A 22,953-nucleotide genomic window follows, 5' to 3' on the forward strand; every position below is an offset into this window, starting at 1 on the left:
CAGCACAGTGGGTTTGCCTATAGCACATGAATTACAGTGGTTCAAGAAGGCAGCTCACCAGCTTCTCAAGGGAAATCAAGAATGGGCAATATGCCCATTATAATGGGCAATAAATGTTGGTCTTGATAGCAATGCCCAGAGAATGAACTCAAATATGGTCAGTTTTTGTCTCCATTCACTATTTTAAACACCCTGTAATCTAATGAAAATAGCCCAATTTAGGATTGTTAACTCACCACAGGTCAAGAATATAGCTAGTAGCCTTCTGCTCTGATTCCACCACCCATTTACAGTTTAAAAATCAGGAAACTCAATAAGAAATGCCTGAGAATGAGGCTATTGTAATGTTCATTTGAGAGGAAAACACTTGTATTTTATTTTAAGTCACATGGGCTCAGACCTATGGCAGAAATTCAGAGTCCAAATCACATACCACATCGCTTTTGGTTGTGTAAACTCTGTCAGCAAGGCTTTCAATCGCAATCCACTTCACCGGCATTTTGGAGATCCGGCCTTGTCGATAGTAATCCCCATTGTAAATTTTTTTGGACAGTCCAAAGTCGGCCACACAGACATTCATGTTTTCATTTAACCTGCGATAAGAAAGATATTGTTTTAAAATAATATAAACGCATCAAAACTCCACATCCCACTTACCATCCTCCATAACTTTAAGCTCATTCTGCTGCCTGTATCCTAACTCACATCGAGTTCCATTCACCTATCACCCAAGCGCCCTTTGAGCTACATTCGCTCCAGGTCCGGCAATGCCGCCTTTTTCAAATTTTCATCCTCCTCTACAAGACCCTGAGGGGGCTTGACAGGGTGGATGTGGAGAGCATGTTTCCTCTTGTGGGAGAATCTAGAACTAGGGATCACTCTTTAAAAATAATGGGTCTCCCATTTAAAACAGAGATGGGGTGAAATCTTTTCTCTCCGAGGGTCATGAGGCCTTTGGAACTCTCTTCCTGAAATGGTGGTGGAAGCAGTCTTTGAATATTTTTAATGCAGAGGTGGATAGATTCTTAGTTAACAAGGGGGTGATAGGTTATCGGGGGTGGGCGGGATGCAGATTTCAGGTTACTATCAGATCAGCCGTGACCTTATTAAATGGCGGAGCAGGCTCGAGGGGCCGAATGGCCTACTCCTGCCCCTTGTTCATCTGTATGTTCGTATGTAATCTCCAACCCTACAATCCTCTGAGATATCTACACTCTGACAAGAAACTATCATATTTTTCCTAATTTTTGGGTGGATATTTTAAAGCAGAGTTTGTGTTTATGTATGTGGCTGATTTAATTGGGCTGGAGATGAGTAGACTGCAAGGTTTAAATTATCAAAGAAGTGAGGTGTAAAACAGGCATTTGAAAATGTTTACAACTGGCAAGGTAAATAAGGCAAGGTTATTACGTTGATTTTTCCCAAAAGTGCTGGCCACAATGATAATGTGAAAGATTTTTATATTCTGGGAAAAGTAACTTATAAAGACAAGTGGAAACAATGGAATTTACAAATCAAAAGGTATAAAATATATTTAAAGAAGGATGGAAGGCTATGTGAGGGGTGGATATGTGTGACTGTGTGAAACAGACTTGGGAGAAGCCTCTAGCCTGACTGCAGGAGTTTGCTGTTCCAATTACCAAAGGTGTATTAAAAGCCTTTGGAAGTCCATTGGCCAGTGGGTGCTTGTGGTAAAAGTGCTGGGTGACTTCATAAATTTAGAATCTATTTGGACTGTTGCCTCAAAGTGGGTGTGCAGTTGGGAGTCATGTTAAGTAGGAATTTTGGGAACTGTTATAACTGTGTAACTGTTACCTTGTGTGTGTTTAAGTTTGTTCCTCATTTGTTAATACGTGTTTTAATTTAATCTTTAAAATCTCTAAAGGTGGTAGTGGACTCATTACTTCTGAGTTCAGTGTTCCAGCCTTCTCATAATAAATACAAGTTGAAAAATCATTGTGATAGCGTGGCCAAGTTTCCCAAATACCACCTGCCATATTGTAACATCTTCCATTCTGGCCTCTTGAGCATTATAATTTTAACTCCATCAGTATCGTTGACTGAGTCTTCAGCTGCCAAATCCCAAGCTTTGGAATTCCCTCCCTAAACATCTGGCCTGATATTTATGAGAATTGAATGACTCGAGAACCATTTAAAATGGCGGATGGAATAAGATTTCAGAATTCCTGCTCCCATTCCCAGCAATCCCAATCTTCGCTGGCGTGGAATGAGAGATAAGGAACCTAGCCCATCCCCTGCACCTCTGGCGTGGTCGGCTCCATTGCTGGGGTAGACATTACCTATCCTCCCGCAATTTTCATGGAGTCAGGCTAGCTTCTCCATGACTCATGATGTACAGCCCTCAGAGGAGGCCTCAGGGAAACCATAGTTTCAATTCAGGAACCTGTTGAAAGCTATGTTCAAAAGTTCTTGCCTATGCTCCCTCCATGCCAACTCATCCCCCTCCACCCTCAAGTCCCCTTATAACCCCATGCCAAATCATGCCCCCCACCAGAATGGCTACTCATACCCTCTATGCCAAGTCCTGGCCGCCCTATGTCCATGCACCCTGCATACACTACAGAACCCAGTGAACCAAAGGCATACGAGGAACTGTTTAAAAAAAACACCCATTCACAAATCTTGCTTTATAAAAAAAAATTGCTGTTCTGACAACCCTATAAAAGTGTGAAACAGCCCGTTAAAGAATGAATCACAGAGATTTCAAACATTTGACACCTCTTAAACTTGTGCAAATAAACACTGAGAAATTGATAAAAGAGATCACAGAGAAAAAAAGTATTATAACCACATAAAGGTGTCAATCAAACTAAATCAATAGTTCTCTCCAGCTGTCAAAATCCCTGCCGTGAAAATCCTTTCATGAGTCTAAACCTGCAGCCAATAGAACTTGGATGGCCTCATTATGCCATTTTTTTCTTTATTCATGGGATGTGGGCATTAGTGGCTGGACAAGTATTTATTGCCCATCCCTAATTGCCCTTAAGAAGCTGATGGTGAGCTGCTTTCTGGAACCACTGCAGTCCATGTGGTGTAGGTTCACCCACAGTGCTGTTATGGAGGGGAGTTCCAGGATTTTGACCCAGCGACAGTGAAGGAATACCAATATATTTCCAAGCCAGTATGGTGTGTGGCTTGGAGGGGAACGTGCAGGTGGTGGTGTTCTCATGTATCTGCTGCCTTTGTCCTGCTAGATGGTAGAGATCATGGGTTTGAAGGTGCTGTCCAAGGAGACTTGGAGAGTTCCTGCAGTGCATCTTGTAGATGATACACATTGCTTCTACTATGTGTCGGTGATGGAGGGAGTGAATGTTTGTTTAAGGGGTGCCAATTAAGCTGGCTTCTTTGTCCTTGATAGTGTCAAGCTCCTTGAGTGTTTTTGGACCTGCACTCATCCAGGCAAGTGGAGTATATTCCATCACACTCCTGACTTGTGCCTTGTAGATGGTGGACAGGTTTTTGGCAGTCAGAAAGTGAGTACCCTCCACAGAATTCCCAGCCTCTGACCTGCTCTTGTAGCCAGTGTGTTTATATGTCTGGTCCAATTCAGTTTCTGGTCAATGGTAACCCCCAGGATGTTGATAGTGGGGAAATTCAGTGATGGCAATGCCATTGAATGTCAAGGGGTGATTTTAAATTCCCTCTTGTTAGAGATGGTCATTGCCTGGCACTTGTGTGGCATATTACTTACCACTTCTCAGCCCAAGCCTTAATATTGTCCAGGTTTTGCTAAATGTAGACACAAACTGTTTCAGCATATGAACGGTGCTGAACATCATGCAATTATCAACGAACATCCCCACATCTGACCTTATGATGGAAGGAAGGTCATTGACGAAGCAGCTGAAGGTGGTTGGACCTAGGACACTACCCTGAGGAACTCCTGCAGTGATGTCCCGGGACTGAGGTGATTGACCTCCAACAACTACAACTATCTTCCTTTATGCTACGTATAGTAAGCCAATGTATAATTTACTTTCTTTTAATGTATTAATTACTTTTTAACTATGTAACTGCTTTTTATTTCTTTTATGTTGGGTTAATGTAGACCTATTGTAGTGCAACCCTGTACGTGGAGTCTGTATCAAGGTGGTAACATGGAATATCGAGGTGAAACAGCATTCCAGGTCGAAGACATTTGAAGAACTGCACTGTGGACTCAAAACGCAAAGTGTAGATAGTTGTAGTTGTTCGAGGTCAAGCATCTCAGTCCCGGGACATCACTGCAGGAGTTTCTCAGGGTAGCATCCTAGGTCCAACCATCTTCAGCTATTTAGTCAAATCAAAGTCTTGCCAGAATTAGCAAGGTCTGCATAATGAATGAAACTATGCAATAGAACAGGCCTCGAACTGTGAGAAAGATAGACCCCGTTTGTGTTGTTAACACTGTACAGCAGTGTCTGTCTGTACCAGCCTGCGGACTGATAACAGTGTAAGAGATAACAAAGCAGAGTAAGGCTGGTTCTATTCCTTCAAGCATGACCTTAGGACATAAGAATGAGGGAAAAGACACTGATGTAATTGAAAACCGATTAACTGGCTTTAAAACAGGTAATACCTTATATGGCACAGGGCCATAGCAAAAAGCTATAAAGAAAACACCCAAAAACACATCTTTGTAAGGTAGAAAGAAAGCTAGCACAAACACATCTTTGCTGTAGTGGGTTAGAGTGATTTCGTCAATCACTCAGAAGTCGCGCATGGAATTTGTCAGTGGATTCATCACCAAGACGGACTCCACCTCTTAGGGAAGCTAAGCAACCAGTACTATCGTGAGTGTGTACTATTGCTTTGTAGTTTAATAAAGGTGTATCACCTTTGGTGAAATCTCATCCAAGTTGTGGTGTGCTGTTGTTATCCAGAGTCAAGAACCTTTAGAGCAGGAAGAGGGTCTTACAGTATGACTCCAACCAGTGCAGAAATATCCCCCTGATTTGCATTGACTCCAGTTTTATGAGGGCTCCTTGATGCCACACTCTGTAAAATGCTGCCCCTGATGTCAAGGACAGTCACTCCCACCTCACCTCTGGAGTTTAGCTTTTTTGTCCATGTTTAGGCCAAGGCTGTAATGAGGCCAGGAGCTGACTGACCCTGGTAGAACCCAAACTGAGTGTTAGTGAGCAGGTTGTTGCTAAGTGCCATTTTATAGCACTGTCGACAACACTTCCCATCATTATGCTGGTGATCTAGACTGGACTGATGGGCCGGTAATTGGCCGGGTTGGGTTTGTCCTGTTTTGTGTTGTGAGGACATGCCTGAGCAATTTTCCACATTGCTGGGTAGATGCCAGTGTTGTAGCTGTACTGGGGCAGCTTGGCTAGTGGCGCGGCTAGTTCTGGAGCACAAGTCTTCAGTATTATTGCTGGAATATTGTCAGGCCCCATAGCCATTACACTATCCTGAGCCTTCAGCCATTTCTTGATATCACGTGGAGTGAATCGAATTGGTTGAGAACTGGCATGTGTGGTGCTCAGGAGAAGAATCATTCACTCAGCATTTCTGGCTCAAGGTTGTTGTAAATGCTTCTGCCTTGTCTTTTGTACTGATCTGCTGGGTTCCCCCATCATTGAAGATGGGGATATTTGTGAAGCCTACTCCTCCCATTAGTTGTTTAATCGTCCACCATCACTCAAAATTGGATGTGGCAGGACTGCAGAGTTTAGATCTGATCTGTTGGTTATGGGATCACTTAGCTCTGTCTATTGTATGCTGCAAGGAGTCCTGTGCTATACCTTCACCAGGTTGACACCTCATTTTTAGGGATGCCTGGTGCTGCTCCTGGCATGCCCTCCTGCACTCTCCATTAACCCAGGGTTTATCCCCTGGTTTGGTGGTAATGGTAGAGTGGGGGATATGCCGGGCCATGAGGTTACAGATTGTGTTTGAGTACAATTCTACTGCTGCTGATGGCCCACAGCGCCTCATGGATGCCCAGGTTTGAGTTGCTAGATCTGTTCGAAATCTATCCCATTTTACACGATGGTCGTGCCACATAACACGATGGAGGGTATCCTCAATGTGAAGATGGGACTTCGTCTCCATCTCCAAGATGGGACTTCGCCTCACTCCTACCAATACTGACATGGACAGACGCATCTGCGGCAGGCAGGTTGGTGAGGATGAGGTTAAGTAGGTTTTTCCATCTTGGTTCCCTCACCACCTGCTGCAGACCTGGTCAAGCAGCTATGTCCTTTAGGACTCGACTAGCTTGGTCAGTTGTGGCGCAACCAAGCCACTCTTGGTGATGGACATTGAAGTCCCCCACACAGAGTACATTCTGCACCCTTGCCACTGTCAGTGCTTCCTCCAAAGGGTGTTCAACATGGAGGGGCACTGATTCTTCAGTTGAGGTCGGGGTGGGGTGGTGGTGGGTGTTGCGCAGGGAGGGGTTGGGTGGCGGTACGTGGTAATCAGCAGCAGGAGGTTTCGCAGTTATAATAAAATAAGTGTTCCGCAGGGATCAGTGCTAGGACCTTTGCTGTTTGTAGTATACGTAAATGATTTGGACGAAAATGTAACTGGGCTAATTAGTAACTTTGCAGACGACACTAAGGTTGGAGGAGTTGCAGATAGTGAAGAGGATTGTCAAAGGAAACAACGGGATATAGATCGGTTGGAGACTTGGGCGGAGAAATGGCAGATGGAGTTTAATCCGGACAAATGCGAGGTAATGCATTTTGGAAGGTCTAATACAGGTAGGAATTGTACAGTAAATGGCAGAACACTTAAGTGCATCGAGAGGCAGAGGGATCTGGGTGTACAGGTCCACAGGTCACTGAAAGTGGCAATGCAGGTGGATAAGGTAGTCAGGAAGGCATATGGCATGCTTGCCTTCATTGGCAGGGGTATTGAGTATAAAAGCTGGGAAGTCACGCTGCAGCTGTATAGAACCTTGGTTAGGCCACGCTTGGAATATTGCGTGCAATTCTGGTCGCCACATTACCAGAAGGATATGGAGGCATTGGAGAGGGTGCAGAGGAGGTTTACCAGGATGCTGCTGGAGGTTATTAGTTATGAGGAGAGGTTGGAAAAACTCGGATTGTTCTCACTAGAGTGACGGAGATTGAGAGGCAACTTGATAGAAGTTTACAAAATTTTGAGTGGCATGGACAGAGTAGATAGTCAGAAGCTTTTTCCCAGGGTGGAAGAGTCAATTACTAGGGGACATAGATTTAAGGTGAGAGGAGAAAACTTTAGAGGAGATGTGCGGGGCAAGTTTTTTACGCGGAGGGTAGTGAGTGTCTGGAATTCGCTGCCAGAGGAGGTGGTGGAAGCAGGTACGATAGTGGTGTTTAAGAGCCAGCTTGACAAATACATGAATAGGATGGGAATAGAGGGATACGGACCCCGGAAGTGCAAAATGTTTTAGTTTGACAGGCAATATGATCGGCGCAGGCTTGGAGGGCCGAAGGGCCTGTTCCTGTACTGTACATTTCTTTGTTCTTTGTTCTTTTGTTTCCTTGCCCATGTCTGACCTGATGCCATGAGACTTCATGAGGTCCAGAGTCAATGTTGAGGACTCCCAGAGCAACTCCCACCCGACTATATACCACTGTGTAACCACCTCTGGTGGCAATGGTGAGCCTGGGACATTGTAAGGTATGATTCCATGAGTATGACTATGTCAGGCTGTTGCTTGACCTGGACCAATTTTGGAACAAGCCTACAGCTGTTAGTAAGGAAGGCTTTGCAGGATTGTCAAGGCTGGGTGTTTCTGGTGCCTTGGCCAATGCCAGGTGGTCCATCTGGTTTCAATCCTTTTAGACTTCATAGCGGTTTGACAAAACTCAGTGGCATGCTGGATCATTTCGGAGGGCATTTAAGAATCAACCACGTTGCTGAGGGTCTGCAGCGAGTAAAAGTGACTGCCCTTGACATCAAGGCAGCATTGGACTGAGTGTGGGATCATGGAGCCTGAGCAAAACTGGAGTCAATGGGAATCAGGGGGAAAACTCTCCGCTGGTTGGAGTCATATCTAGCACAAAGGAAGATGGTTGTGGTTGTTGGAGGTCAGTCATCTCAGCTCCAGGTCATCACTGCAGGAGTTCCTCAGGGTAGTGTTCTTGGCCCAACCATCTTCAGCTGCTTCATCAATGACCTTCCTTCCATCATAAGGTCAGAAGCGGGGATGTTCGCTGATGATTGCACAATGTTCAGCACCATTCGCGATTCCTCAGATACTGAAGCTGTCCATGTCTAAATTCAGCAAGACCTGGACAATATCCAGGTTTGGGTTGACAGATGTCAGGGAATGACCATCTCCAACAAGAGAGAATCCAACCATCGCCCCTTGAGATCAAAGGCATTACCATCACTGAATCCCCTATTATCAACATCCGGGGTGGGGGGCAGTTACCATTGACCAGAAACTGAACTGGACTAGCCATTTAAATACTGTGGCTACAAGAGCAGGTCAGAGGATAGGAATCCTGCAGCAAGTAACTCACCTCCTGACTGCCCAAAGCCTGTCCATCATCTACAAGGCACAAGTCAGGAGTGCAATGGAATATTCCCCACTTGCCTGGATGAGTGCAGCTCCTGCAATACTCAAGAAGCTTGACACTATCTAGGACAAAGCAGCCCGCTTGATTGGCACCCCATCCACAAACATTCACTCCCTCCACCACCGACACACAGTAGCAGCAGTGTGTACCATCTACAAGATGCACTGCAGAAATGCACCAAGGCTCCTTAGACAACACCTTCCAAACCCACAAGCGCGACAATCAAGAAGGATGAGGGCAGCAGACACATGCGAACACCACCATCTGGAAGCTCCCCTCCAAGCCACTCACCATCCTGACTTGGAAATATATCGTCATTCCCCCACTGTCGCCGGTTCAAAACCCTGGAACTCCCTCCCTAACACCACATGGACTGCAGCGGTTCAAGAAGACAGCTCACCACCACCTTCTCAAGGGCAATTAGGGATGGGCAATAAATGCTGGCCTAGCCAGCAATGCCCACATCCCATAAATGAATAAAAGGAACACATAGACCAGGTCAGGTAGGATGGCAGATTTCCTTCCTGTAAGGGGCATTAGTGAACCAGATGGGTTTTTGTGACAGTCAATGGTAGCTTCATGGTCATGTTAGAATCATATCTCTCAAGACTGGGCGGAACCATCCCAGATTTGCACTAAGTGCAGTAGTGGGTGGGCGAAATGACATTTTACCTGCTGGCCATAATGGCGGCTTCTTACACCATATCATCCCAAACATGCTGCATTAATTATGCATCCCCGGGAAACACGCAGTTTCCATGGCAGAACATGGAGATGTGTGCAGACCGCCACTCCATCGCAGGAGCAAAGGCTGAGTTCCTGCAGTGGCCACCCACGAGCACGGCTATCTAGAAGGACAAGGGCAGCGGACACATGCGAACACCATCAGCTGGAAGCTCCCCTCCAAGCCACTCACCATCCTGACCTGCCCTCTGTGACCTGCCAGCCACAACCCTCTTTCTTTGGGGATGTCCAGGTGAACATGCACTTTCCCTTCCTTCCTGAAAATCCCACCCCCATCCACATTCACTTCCCTGGCCACCTCCTTCTCAGCCCCAGGGTCAGTGTCTGTCAACCACCCTCGCCATCCCTTCTACTGTTACCATCGAATCCTCACCCTTCCCTGCTACCGCTTCACTCTGCCCTGGGTCATTCTCACCATCCCCTCATCCCACGCCCACCCTCAGTTCACTCCCCAGGAGGCAGTCATGGACACACCAGGGTTGTCTCTTGCACATTCACTTGGACATCCCCCCACTCAGGACCCCTTCTGCCCTGCCAGACTCCATCCCTCCCCCAGTCCTCCCCCATCCCTGGACTCCATCCCCGCTTAGTACTTCCCCTTCCTGACTCCATCAGACACCCTTACTTCTCCCACCCTTAGTCCTTCCCCACCTCCTGACTCTTTCCTCCAGCTTTACTTCTTTCTCCACCCTCAGTCCTTCACCCTTCCCGAATACTTCCTCCATCCTTACTTCTTCATCGAGCCTCATCCCCTCCCCTCTCTGCACTCCTTCCTCCCCCCGGAATCCCTTCCCTCTCCCCGCTCCTCACATCCCCACCCCCCACGGACTCCCTCCCCTCTCTGCTCCCTCCCCTCTCTGCTCCCTCCCCTCTCTGCACTCCTGCCCCTGGACTCCCCCCTCCCGTCTCCACACTCTTTCCTCTCCAGACTCCTTCCCTTAACCTTCCATCCCCCCTTACACCTACCTCCCCAGTTGTCGTCTTCTCCCTTTTACTCCCTTCCTCACATACTCCCACCACCCAACAGCTTTGTTCCCCCTTCCCAACCTCACTCGTCCTGACACCTTCATTCCCCCCCTCCTAACCTCACCCCATCCTGACACCTTCATTCCCCCCCTCCTAACCACACCCCATCCTGACACCTCTTCCTCTCCAAGTTGATCCAAAACTTTCTTCTCCCACCTCCCGGTACATTCTTCCTCTCCCAAACACAGCCTCTCCACCCCTTGACGATCATCTGTTGTGAGAAGACCCTCAACGGTGACTTTCCAAAGGCTAATGAATCAGGTGATCACTAATGTTCCGAACTGAGTGGTTTACTTGGATGATGTATTGGTTTATAGCAACACATAGAAACACCATTGAAAACAATTTACAGTCGGCAGATCTAGTAATAAACCTTTCAAAAAGAGAGTTTGTGAAAGTGCAAGGAACTTATTTAGTGCATATTGTACGCCCAGGACAAGTCTTGCCAAGAACAGCGAAGGAACAGGCTTTGATGGAATTCCCTGTCCCTAAAACTAAACGGGAAACCATGGGGAGGATCTTCCGGTTGGCGAGTGGGGGCGGGGCCCGCTCGCTGATGTGTAAAATGATGCGGGATGACATCGGGTGGAAGCCCCGACGTTACACCGCCCCGCGTCATTTCCATTTTCAGGTCAGTCGGGGCGCAGCTGAATCAGCTATGCGCCCACCGACCTGTCAACGGCCTATTGAGGCCATTCCAAAAGTTATTAACATCATTAATGGGCCTGCCCGTCCAACCTTAGGGTTAAACCCTGGCAGGTTTAAGAAAAAGCATGAAACCTCATCCACAGGCGGGATGAGGTTTCATGAGGGTTTTTAAATATTTAATAAAAGTTTCAGTAAAAGTTATGGACATGTCCCAACTCATGTGACAGTCACATGAGGGCACATGTCAGGGAAATCTTGCTGTCATTTGTTTAACGTTTTTAAATTTGGCGCTGATCTCCCTGGGGCAGCGCCTAGCCTCAGGGAGGTGAGGGTGCTCTGTTGTGCGCATGTGTGAAAAAGCGCACTCCCGGCTTAGGGAATTCCCCCCTCCGCCTGCACAGGGAGCGCATGGTACTTCCTTAATTACTGCCTTAATTGGCCCGCCCATGTAAAATGGCGGCGCGCCACCAATCGGGGGCTCCGATCGGAGGTGCACCTGCCCACACCTGCTCCTGCACATCCCCCCCCCAATGGGGGGAGCTTTTTTCCGCATGAGATTTTTAGGGACATGCGGTTCCTATCAGAAATTTGTACCAAACTTCAGCACAATAGTGGCTCCACTAACAGATTTATTACAAAGGAAAGTAAAGGCGGTATGGTCAAGAGAGTGCAGGTAGTTTTTGAGAAGCTGAAGGCGATTCTAATTTATGAACCATTATTAGCCGCCTCCTAATTTCACTAAACCCTGCAAGTTGGTAATCGGTGCTAGTGACATGGGGGTGGGTGCAGTCTTATTTTTAGTAAAATAAGGCAGGATCTGGCCAAGGTAGACTAGGAACAGTTACCTGTGAGGAAATCTACAGAGGAGCAGTGGGGGGTGTTCAAAAAGGAAATGGGGAGGGTACAGGCTCAACGTGTTCCCTCTAGGGTGATAGGAAGGAGTAACAAGCCCAGAGAACCATGGATGACCAGAGATATTCAGGTTACAATGAGAAGGAAAAGAGAGGCTTTTAGCAGGTACAAGGGAAGCAAATCAGCAGAGGCATTAGCGGAGTACAGAAAGTGCAGGGTGGAGCTTAAGAAAGCAATTAGGAGAGCAAAGAGGGGATATAAGAAAGCTCTGGCTAGTGAAAGTAGGGAAAGTCCCAAGATATTCTATAAGTATATCAATGGGAAGAGGATAACCAGGGAAAGAGTAGGGCCCATTAGGGACCAAGGGGGCAATCTATGGGTGGAGTCAGAGGACATCGCTAGAGTGATGAATAAATACTTCACATCTGTCTTCACCCAAGAGAATGAGGATGAAGTTGTGGAACTCGGGGAGAGAGACTGTGAGGTTCTTAAACAAATTGATATAGGGAGTGACAAGGTATTGGAGGTGTTGGCAGGCTTAAAAGTGGACAAATCTGCAGGTTCAGATGATTTGTGTCCCAGACTGCTGAGAGAGGCAAGGGAGGAGATCGCAGGGGATCTGACCCAAATTTTTAATTCCTCTCTGGCTACGGGGGAGGTGCCAGAGGACTGGAGAACAGCTAATGTGGTTCCGCTATTTAAGAAGGGTTGTAGAGATAAGCCAGTGAACTACAGGCTCACGTCAGTGGTAGGGAAACTATTGGAGAAAGTTCTGAAGGAGAGAATCTATCTCAACTTGGAGAGGCAAGGTTTGATCAGGGATAGTCAGCATAGCTTTGTCAGAGGGAGGTCATGCCTAACAAATTTGATTGAATTTTTTGAGGAGGTGACCAGATGTGTAGATGAGGGTAGTGCAGTTGATGTAGTTTATATAGATTTCAGCAAAGCCTTTGACAAGGTCCCACGTGGGAGACTTATAAAGAAGGCACATGGGATACAGGGTAATTTGATAAGGTGGATTCAAAATTGGCTTAGTTGTAGGAGGCAGAGGGTGATGACAGAAGGATGCTTTAGTGGCTAGAAGCCAGTGTCAAGTGGCGTACCACAGGGATCTGTGCTGGGTCCCCTATTATTCGTCATTTATATAAATGACATAGATGACTATGTGGGGGGTAGGATTAGTAAGTTTGCGGATGACACAAAGATTGGCTGGGTAGTTAACAGTGAGGCTGAGTGTCTTGGACTACAGAAAGATATAGACGGGATGGTCAAATGGGCAGATAAGTAGCAGATGGAATTTGACCCTGAAAAGTGTGAGGTGATACACTTTGGAAGGAATAATTTGACAAGGAAGTATTCAATGAACGGCATGACATTAGAAAGTTCTGAGGAACAAAGGGACCTTGGTGTGTGTGTCCATAGGTCTCTGAAGGCAGAGGGGCATGTTAGTGGGCTGGTGAAAAAGGCATATGGGACACTTGCCTTTATCAATTGAGGCATAGATTACAAAAGTAGGGATGTCATGTTGGAGTTGTATAGAACCTTAGTGAGGCCACAGCTGGAGTAGTGTGTGCAGTTCTGGTCACCACATTATAGGAATATATAATTATAGGTGATTGCACTGGAGAGGGTGCAGAGGGGATTCACCAGGATGTTGCCTGGGATGAAACATTTAAGTTATGAAGGTAGGAAGGTCAGGTGTTTCTCACGTGTTGGTGCAGACTCGATGGGCCAAAGGGCCTCTTCTGCACTGTGATTCTGTGATTTGCAAGAAGGTGAATCGGCTATAGAGAAGCCAGTGGGGTACTTTTCTAAAAAATTAAATCAGCATCAAAAGAGATATTCTACAGTAGGAAAGGAAACCCTGGGATTGTTACTGGCTCTTAAGCATTTTGAGGTATATATCCATCGTGGCTGTTAAGGAAGAAACCCGAGTATATTGTGACCATAACCCTTTGGCCTTTGTGAAAAAAATTAAGACTCAGAATGACAAACTTTTCCAGTGGAGCTTGCTAACATAATCTTATAACTTGAAGATTGTTCTTATTGCTGGAAAAGATAACATAATTACTGATGCATTATTAAGAATGTAAATTGTTTATAATTGTTTAGAAAGCAAAAAAGTCAGACAATTGAACAGATTCTGTATAAGGAGCTGAGTGAGTGCTTGTTAAATTCTGTTTATATGTTGTACATTTTTTTCTGTATACTTTGCAATGACACACATTTGGAAATATTGTGTCATCTCTTAAGGGCGGAGGCATGTTAGAATCAAATCTCTCAAGACTGAAGTTTTCTTTTACAAAATGGAAAGAAACCTGGTCAGAGTCTTTTTCTTCTGGGTTCCAGAGGTATAGGTACACAATTGGCTACTTCAGTGAGAAGATTAAACATTGAAATTAATGGTACAGCCTGTGGAGTAGTGGGGCTTGATAATTCCTCCACTCCTCCCATCCTGATTGTAACAGTCAACATTACTGAGACTAGCTTTTAATCCCAGATGTATTAATTGAATTTAAATTCCACCAGCTGCTGTGACAGGATTTGAACCAATGCCCCCATAACATTAGCCTGAGCCTCTGGATTCCTAGTTCATTACAATTATACCACCACCGCCCACGACCCCCATGCTTGACTGAGAGCCCAGACACAGAAAAGGATTTTCACAGTGTGAATGGAGGGTGTGGGGATAGGGTTTGTGAGGTGTGAGGGCTACAGGGTTAAGAGCCTTCAATACAACTGGGATGAAGTTCCAGAGAACCGAGGTTAGCCTTTTAACCAGCCTGCCTTGGCACTCGGCCGTCCCTATGCTGTGCCCGATCAGCTTTGGAAAGGAGTAGGCCCAGCATTATCCCACACCCACACCCCCTGGACTTCGTGCCATCCGGGCGCCTGTCTACCAAGATGATTCCAGAGGAGTCGGAAATTTCCCGCTTTGAGCTGCCCGCCTCGGTAGCGAAAATTTGGGCCCAACTCACTTTCCTCTTTTTAAGTGCTCCTTGAACCTACCTTCTTGGTCAAGTTATCTATGCTAATATCTCCCTCTCCTCATGTGCCTCAGTGTCAGATTTGATCTGTAACACTCCTGTGCTGCTATCCAAAATCAAAACATATAAGAGGGAACAAAAGTGTTACTTATTTTCCTAGCTACACTTGCAATGCTGTAAAATGTATTTTGCCATTTATTTCATTTTAAGGCATTTTTGTACTTCATTTCAAGACTTGTCTATGTTTACTTACATTACGTTAAAATTCATACAAATTAATAAAAGCAATGAAAATTCTTTGAAGCATTAACAAAACCTTAAAAAGAAAATCACTCACCGTAACACTGTAAAGATGCTGGGCCCCAAGAGACCCTGCGACTGCCAATATCAAATGGCATCAGCACTCCTGAACCTTACCACTGCCCCTTTGTGGCTGGCTGTATGCAGTAGTCAGGACAGGGAATCCCTAAAGCTCGAGCAAAACAAGGTGAGGCCACAGCTTAAATCACGGTCAGCAGCGTACACCTTGGCCTCACCCTCACCGGCAGTGTATACCTTGGCCTCACCACTCACCGGCCATGTACACCTTGGCCTCACCCTCACCGGCAGTGTACACCTTGGCCTCACCGGCAGTGTACACCTTGGCCTCACCACTCACCGGCAGTGTATACCTTGGCCTCACCACTCACCGGCAGTGTACACCTTGGCCTCACCACTCACCGGCAGTGTACACCTTGGCCTCACCACTCACCGGCAGTGTACACCTTGGCCTCACCACTCACCGGCAGTGTACACCATGGCCTCACTACTAACCAGCAGTGTACACCTTGGCCTCACCACTCACCGGCAGTGTACACCTTGGCCTCACCACTCACCAGCAGTGTACACCTTGGCCTCACCACTCACCAGCAGTGTACACCTTGGCCTCACCCTCACCGGCAGTGTATACCTTGGCCTCACCACTCACCGGCAGTGTACACCTTGGCCTCACCACTCACCGGCAGTGTACACCTTGGCCTCACCACTCACCGGCAACGTACACCTTGGCCTCACCCTCACCGGCAGTGTACACCTTGGCCTCACCACTCACCGGCAACGTACACCTTGGCCTCACCACTCACCGGCAGTGTACACCTTGGCCTCACCACTCACCGGCAGTGTACACCTTGGCCTCACCACTCACCGGCAGTGTACACCTTGGCCTCACCACTCACCGGCAGCGTACACCTTGGCCTCACCCTCACCGGCAGTGTACACCTTGGCCTCACTACTAACCGGCAGTGTACACCTTGGCCTCACCCTCACCGGCAGCGTACACCTTGGCCTCACCCTCACCGGCAGTGTACACCTTGGCCTCACCCTCACCGGCAGATCTGGGCCTAGGACTCTATAAAATAAGATATGTTGGGATATCACAGGAAACGAGTCCAGGTTTGGTCTGGTTATGATTTCAATAAGTGGTGACCCTCCTTGCATGTGATTTACATTTTAGACTTTTCTAGACAGTGATCTCCAAAACCAGAATGTCCAGAAACTGGCAGTTTCTTACATGACCCAGACAGTCAGAACTCAGGCAAAAACGAAAATAGCTGGAAAAACTCAGCAGGTCTGACAGCATCTGCGGAGAGGAACACAGTTAACGTTTCGAGTCTGTATGACTCTTCATCAGAGCTCAGAACCCAATGTTTAAAGCGATTGAGTCCACACTCAGCAGCCTGCTCTGGTTCCTGCCTGATTTCAGCTGTATAATAAAAGCACTGCTTTCATGGCAGCTGGGTTCCCAAGACCCATAAACACAACCAACTTGGATCCCAGTGCAGTGACTGTGAGTCACATCAACCAACCAGGTCCCAACATTGCCCCTGGGTCTGGAGCTGAGTTAGCTGGACTGAACTAGGGCAGTGTTGGGAGTATTACAGTTCTTTTCAATGCTCCTGGGTTAAAAAGGGGAAAATTAGCCATTTTTCCCAAAGCAGTAAACGTTCTAGGGTTAACATGTGGACACAGGGTGACAGGAACATGCTCAGATATGGTGCTCCTGGGATCAAAGAGTTTGTCAGTGGTAACGAATCTCACACAGGCAGAGTGACACGTCGGGTGAGATACCAGATAGTAAAGAATGGGAGAAAGCTGGACAAATCACAAATGGACTCACATGCAATTGCGAGCTGCTAGATCCCTGTGGATGAAGTTCTTGTTGCTGAGATACTCCATACCCCGTGCAATGTCAGCCATGAATTTTACCAGAGTCTGCATTGGGAGATACTGCAAAAGAAGAGAGATCAACAACATTTCAGAGACATAAGACCCAGGTAGGGGAAAGTTCACATAAAAAGATCAGGGTCCAGGTACACCTTCCTGCCAATGAAATGTAGGCATTGTCGGAATGTACAAAACACAACAGCCAAATTGTGTATAAGGAGCTCCCACAATGGTTCAGATGAAAAGTCATCGACCTGAAACTTTAACTCTGTTTCTCTCTCCACAGGTGCTGCCAGATCTGCTGAATATTTCCAGTATTTTCTGTTTTCATTTCATATTTTCAGCATCCTGTATTCTGCTTTGGATTTCCATCAATTCTGATTTCCTGATCACTAAAGTAGATCAGCAGAAAGATCTGGAGCACCAATACTTGCCAGAGCTGTGATCCCACCCAAGGAGTCACAGGGAGCTGATATTTTACCCCAAGGAGAGAGGAATGACCAAGAATGCTCATGTCGGCCAATTGTACAGCAGGTTCCAAGGACCAGGTGGTTCCTATTCTCAGGAAGACCTTTTACAACATCCCAAATCAAAACTGTTTGAAGTGCTGTAATGTGAGTAACATAACAGGCAATTTGTGCATAAGGTTTCACAAAACACAATGTGATCACCTGTTTTTAGTGATATTGGTTGAGGGATAAATTTCAGGACACTCAATACATTTCCCCCGCTGCTCTTTGAATAGTGGCTGTGGGATCTCTGGGATTTAAGAGGGGGTAGATCGGGCTTCAGTTATACCTCTGTTAGTACAGCATTCCCTCACTGCTATACTGGGGACAACAGTCAGTTTGGAATTCATCCTGAGGTCTAGGGAGTGGGAACTGAACCCACAACCTCACAGTTTACAAAATTATGAGGGGTATAGACAGAGTAAATGCGAGTAGGCTCTTTCCACTTAGATTAGGAGAGATAAACACGAGAGGACATGGCTTCAGGGTGAAAGGGGAAAGGTTTAGGGGGAACATTAGGGGGAACTTCTTCACTCAGAGAGTGGTGAGAGTGTGGAACGAGCTGCCTTCTGACGTGGTAAATGTGGGCTCACTCTTAGGTTTTAAGAATAAATTAGATAGATACATGGATGGGAGAGGTCTGGAGGGTTATGGGTGAGGTGCAGGTCAATGGGACTAGCGGAATAATATTTCGGCACAGACTAGAAGGGCCGAATGGCCTGTTTTCTGTGCTGTAGTGTTCTATGGTTCTAGTAAGCCAGAGCGGACACTACTGCAGGCCACGCATGAAGCATCGTGTTTAAATGCTGCAGGTTCCTGGTGAGTGAACCTAATGCTTTAACTGTAGCCTGGTCTGATAATGCCACACAAAGCAGGAAGGGCCATTGATTTGAGCGCCAATCCAGGCTGATTTGGTTAAAATGAGTCACGGAGGCTGGAGGGTCATGTTGGCCTTGGTGTCCCTAGATGAGCAAAGGGAAACTTCAGCCAAAGCGTCTGACTCCCCATCATAATGGATTGGGCCTGCACTGGACAGCTCACATGTGAGGGCGAGAAAGGTCATGGCTAGGACGTACCCAGCTATCACTCAGGAACACCGATGAAGACTGGGCACTTCAACCAAAAAGGTGGTGACATCTATTGAAAGGTGTCAGAGTGCGAGGCAGGAGGTGGGGACGGAGGAGAGAGAATGCAGTGAGGAGGGGGAGGGGAGACAGCACAGTGTGAAGGGGGTGGAGGAGAGGGGGGGCAGGGGGAGGGGGAGGAAGGAGGGAGAGGGTAGAGAGTGCATCAACTGAGCAGGTAGGGCTGGGCGCCCTCAACAAACCACAGTATCAGATGTTCATTTACCAAGAGCCGTCATCTCCCCCAGCAGACTGAGGCAGGGTCTTACCAATGGGCTCTCTCCCAGCCGAGAATAGAGGAGGAAGCTGTGGAGGTCCCCGTGTTTCATAAATGGGAGGATGACGACTGGCGATGGGAAGCCTTCGTTCTCGTGATTCTGCAGACACACCCCTGCATTTGGGAACAGAAAGAAGAAAAGAATTTTAAAAGCTCAACACCTGCGGTTTGGAAATATTAAGCCTCATAACTTCACCAGGCTCCAATTCCAGGTCCACACCACTGTCAGCTGGGACAGGAGGAGAGGCCAGAGCCTCCCCATCAACCTCAGTGCGGCAAGTGAGGAAACAAGTGGCATGGGCTGGAATCATCTGCTTTGCCCGGTGCCCTACCTCACTACCCATCTCTACTGGTAAAATGCATCTGCAAGTTCCCCTCCAAGCAACACACCACCATGTCCAAATGCAGCAAGATCTGAACAATATTGGGCTGACAAGTGGCAAGTAATATTTGTGCCATGCAAGTGCCAGGCAATGACCATCTGCAACAAAAGAGAATCTAACCATCGCCCCAAGACATTCGATGGCATTACCATCTCTGACTCCCCCACTATCAACACCGTGACGGTTACCATTGACCATAAACTGAACTGGATGCGACTGGTGATTCTCATGATTCTGCATCTCGTGATTCTAAATACTGTGGCTACAAGAGCAGGTCAGAGGCTGGGAATCCTGAGGCAAGTAACTCACCTCCTGACTCTCCAAAGCCTGTCCACCATCTACAAGGCACAAGTCAGGAGTGTGATGGAATACTCCCCGCTTGCCTGAATAAGTGCAGCTCCCACAACACTCAAGAACCTCAACATCATTCAGGACAAAGCAGCCCGTTTCATTGGCACCACATCCACAAACATTCACTCCCTCCACCACCGACACACAGATGCACTGCAGGAATTCAGCAAGGGTCCTTCGACAGCACCTTCCAAACGCATGACCACTGTCATCTAGAATGACAAAGGCAGCAAACACATGGGAACACCACCACCTGGAAGTTCCCCTCCAAGTCACTCACTACCCTGACTTGGAAATATATCGCTGTTCCTTCATTGTCGCTGGGTCAAAATCCTGGAACTCCCTCCCTAACAGCACAGTGGGTGTACCTACACCGCATGGACTGCAGTGGTTCAAAAAGGCAGCTCACCACCACCTTCTCAAGGGCGACTAGGGATGGGCAATAAATGCTGGCCCAGTCAGCGACGCTCACATCCCACAAAAGAATAACAAGTCGAGCGATGGTAGGACTGGCTGTGACAACTTCCACTGCTGATGTCCGCGTTAGACGATGACAGTCAGTGGGTCATTGACACCGCCTCTTTATTAACCCTAGGATAATACAGCCATTCAGCCATCATGCCTCTGCCAGCTCTCCAAATGAACTACCACTCACTCCGTCAGAATTGGGCATGTTTCTAGGATTTCACTTTAATACAATAGGTTTTAGGGTCAAACAAGAGGGACAGTCAGCAGCAAACATAAGTCAACATATTGGTAAATTCAACCATGGCTTATTACTTCAACGGGTTATTCAATATTCAACAGTTCAAAACTATATAACTTCAAAAGGAGATGCTGGATGACACCCAGAACAAAGGATTGAGCATGCAATGTAATGTGTTAACAGAATAGTTATGGTAATGAGTGTTGTAGATCATGGTGACATCAGCAGTCATGTGCTGGAGACTCTGGACAGTCAGCATTTAGGAGAGATGTACTGGCTCAGTAGTTCACCATGTATATAGTGTACATCATGTAAATAAACCAGTCTGAATCAGACTACAGTCTCTTAGATAAGTTAGGCCACACAACCAGAATATGAAACACATCACACTTTAATCAGCCATGTTTAAAAACAGCGAAACCTTTCAGAGTAGGAATGTTCTATCGATACTGGAGAAGGCTCTGCCATTGGGTTCCAACTAGGGAGTTTCCCTCATGGGCAGAAGCAAAGCTGCAATTTGCAGGTTTCTTATTGGTGATTTTGGAAAATGTGGCTGTCCTGCAATGGTGCCCCATGGTGGTGTCTTGTGGAACTGCTTTCAGTGGTACCCTGCAGGAGTGTAATGTGGCAGTGCCATTTGAACTTCTTGTGTTTATGCCCTGCAGTGGTGCCATGTGGAGCTGCCCTGCAGTGGTGCCATGTGGAGCTGCCCTGCAGTGGTGCCATGTGGAGCTGCCCTGCAGCGGTGCCATGTGGAGCTGCCCTGCAGCGGTGCCATGTGGAGCTGCCCTGCAGCAGTGCCCTGCAGTGGTGCCATGCGGTTCTGATGATTCAACTCCGTCCCTCAAACTAAAGCTTAGCATCTCCTGGCTGTAAGATTTGAGGGCAGCTGTGTCAACATCAGGAGCAGCCCATCCCTGCTCACTCCACCCAGCCTACGATCTCCTCTGAAAGAAGGTTAAAATTAAAAATACTATTTAAAAAAAAAGTCTTGCTGATCCAGGTTGTTCTTGAGATGTCTCCCTGTTTGACAGCAATAGATATACCAGCATTGTGACTGTATGTTTCCGGCTCACTCAGTGCTGGGCTCAGTAAACACTCAGCATCATTTATGGGTTGGCTTTTTTGTTCCCAGAAACATATCAGGCGGGATTTTCCGCCCGCCGCTAAGGTTGTTCAGTCCCGCCGAAAGTCAATAGACTTTCCCACCACGATGGGGCCGGAAAATCCCGGCCATTGTCTTTACTTTAACAGCAGCAACTACCCCACCCCCACCTTGCTAAGGTTACGCTGGTTTCCCTAAAGTGGTTTACTCCAATCACGTGGCCATTATGCACAGCAGTGAGTGTTGCTGTGTTATTGGACTGTGTAGGGCATTGCACCATTGTTTGATCTCCTTGCCCGACAACCACATTCAGAGATGCATTTTCCATCCAGCTGGGTGATAAAGGGGCAATAATGGAGCGGGTTGGGGGGAGGAGTGCAATCTCAAACAACTGGTTAAAGAACCATAGAAAAGTTACAGCACAGAAGGAGGCCATTCAGCCCATCTAGTCCATACCAGCCTGAGGACACCCAGGTGCCCTTTTTAATCCCACCTTCCTGCACCCGGCCCATAGCCCTGCAGCTTACAGCACTTAAGGTGCAGATCCAGGTACTTTTTAAAAGAGTTTAGAGTTTCTGCCTCTACCACCAACATGGGCAGCAAATTCCAGACACCCACTACCCTCTGTGTAAAAAAGTTCTTCCTCATGTCCCCCCTACACCTTCTGCCACTTATCTTGAATCTATGTCCCCTGGTTCTAGGGTTCTTCACCAAGGGAAATAATTTTATCCTGTCCACTCTATCTATTCCCCTCATAATTTTGTACACCTCAATCAAGTCACCTCTCAGCCTTCTTTGTTCTAAGGAAAATAACCCCAACCTATCCAATCTCTCCTCATAGCTACACTTTTCTAACCCTGGCAACATTCTTGTAAACCTCCTCTGCACTCTCTCCAGAGCTATTACGTCCTTCCTGTAACGTGGTGACCAGAACTGCACCAGTTGTGGCCTCACCAGTGTTTTATACAATTCCAACATGATATCCTTACTTTTATATTCTATACCTCTGCCAATGAAGGAGAGCATTCCATATGCCTTCTTTACAACCTTGTCTACTTGAACTGCTGCCTTCAGGGACCTGTGTACTTGTACACCAAGAGCTCCCACTTCATCTACCCCTCTTAGTATATTCCCATTTATTGTGTAATCCCTGTAACTGTTTGACCTCCCTAAATGTATGACCTCACACTTTGAGACTGTAGGCTCACTACCTACAGCAACATGTTGGCTCAACTGGTTCCTCACACTGCCTGTGTTGGGATTGAGAAGGAAAGTACATACCAGGAGCACCCCTACAATTGTTCCACTTTGTTGCTTAGTGCACCATGAACCTAGTGGACAGTGAATACACTGACACAATACACTTACACCATGCAATCCATTTGTCTAACTGCCCCTGACCAGTAACAACCCCCACACTGTGTTATCCCTCCCAATTCTGTTCCCAAAACCCTGTGTCCTCTGTCAAGATTCCCTTTCCAGAAAGTGCTTTGCTGGTACTAGTCATTGCATTG

The 22,953-nt window shown here is 47.0% G+C and overlaps 1 protein-coding gene across 2 annotated transcripts in view; it reads right to left on the reverse strand.

Moving 5' to 3' along the window:
- The window catches only part of axl (AXL receptor tyrosine kinase), a 205,380-nt gene that overhangs the window by 14,804 nt on the left and 167,623 nt on the right, over positions 1–22,953 (reverse strand). For both annotated transcript variants that reach the window (XM_078533351.1, XM_078533350.1), the window contains 3 exons: positions 18,887–19,008; positions 16,938–17,047; positions 434–593 (listed from right to left, as the gene is read on the reverse strand). In XM_078533351.1, the coding sequence (XP_078389477.1) occupies positions 434–593; positions 16,938–17,047; positions 18,887–19,008 (392 nt within the window). The remainder of the gene's footprint in view (positions 1–433; positions 594–16,937; positions 17,048–18,886; positions 19,009–22,953) is intronic.

The sequence above is a fragment of the Cetorhinus maximus genome, chromosome 32, assembly GCF_964194155.1.
Source record: "Cetorhinus maximus chromosome 32, sCetMax3.hap1.1, whole genome shotgun sequence".
NCBI lineage: Eukaryota > Metazoa > Chordata > Chondrichthyes > Lamniformes > Cetorhinidae > Cetorhinus > Cetorhinus maximus.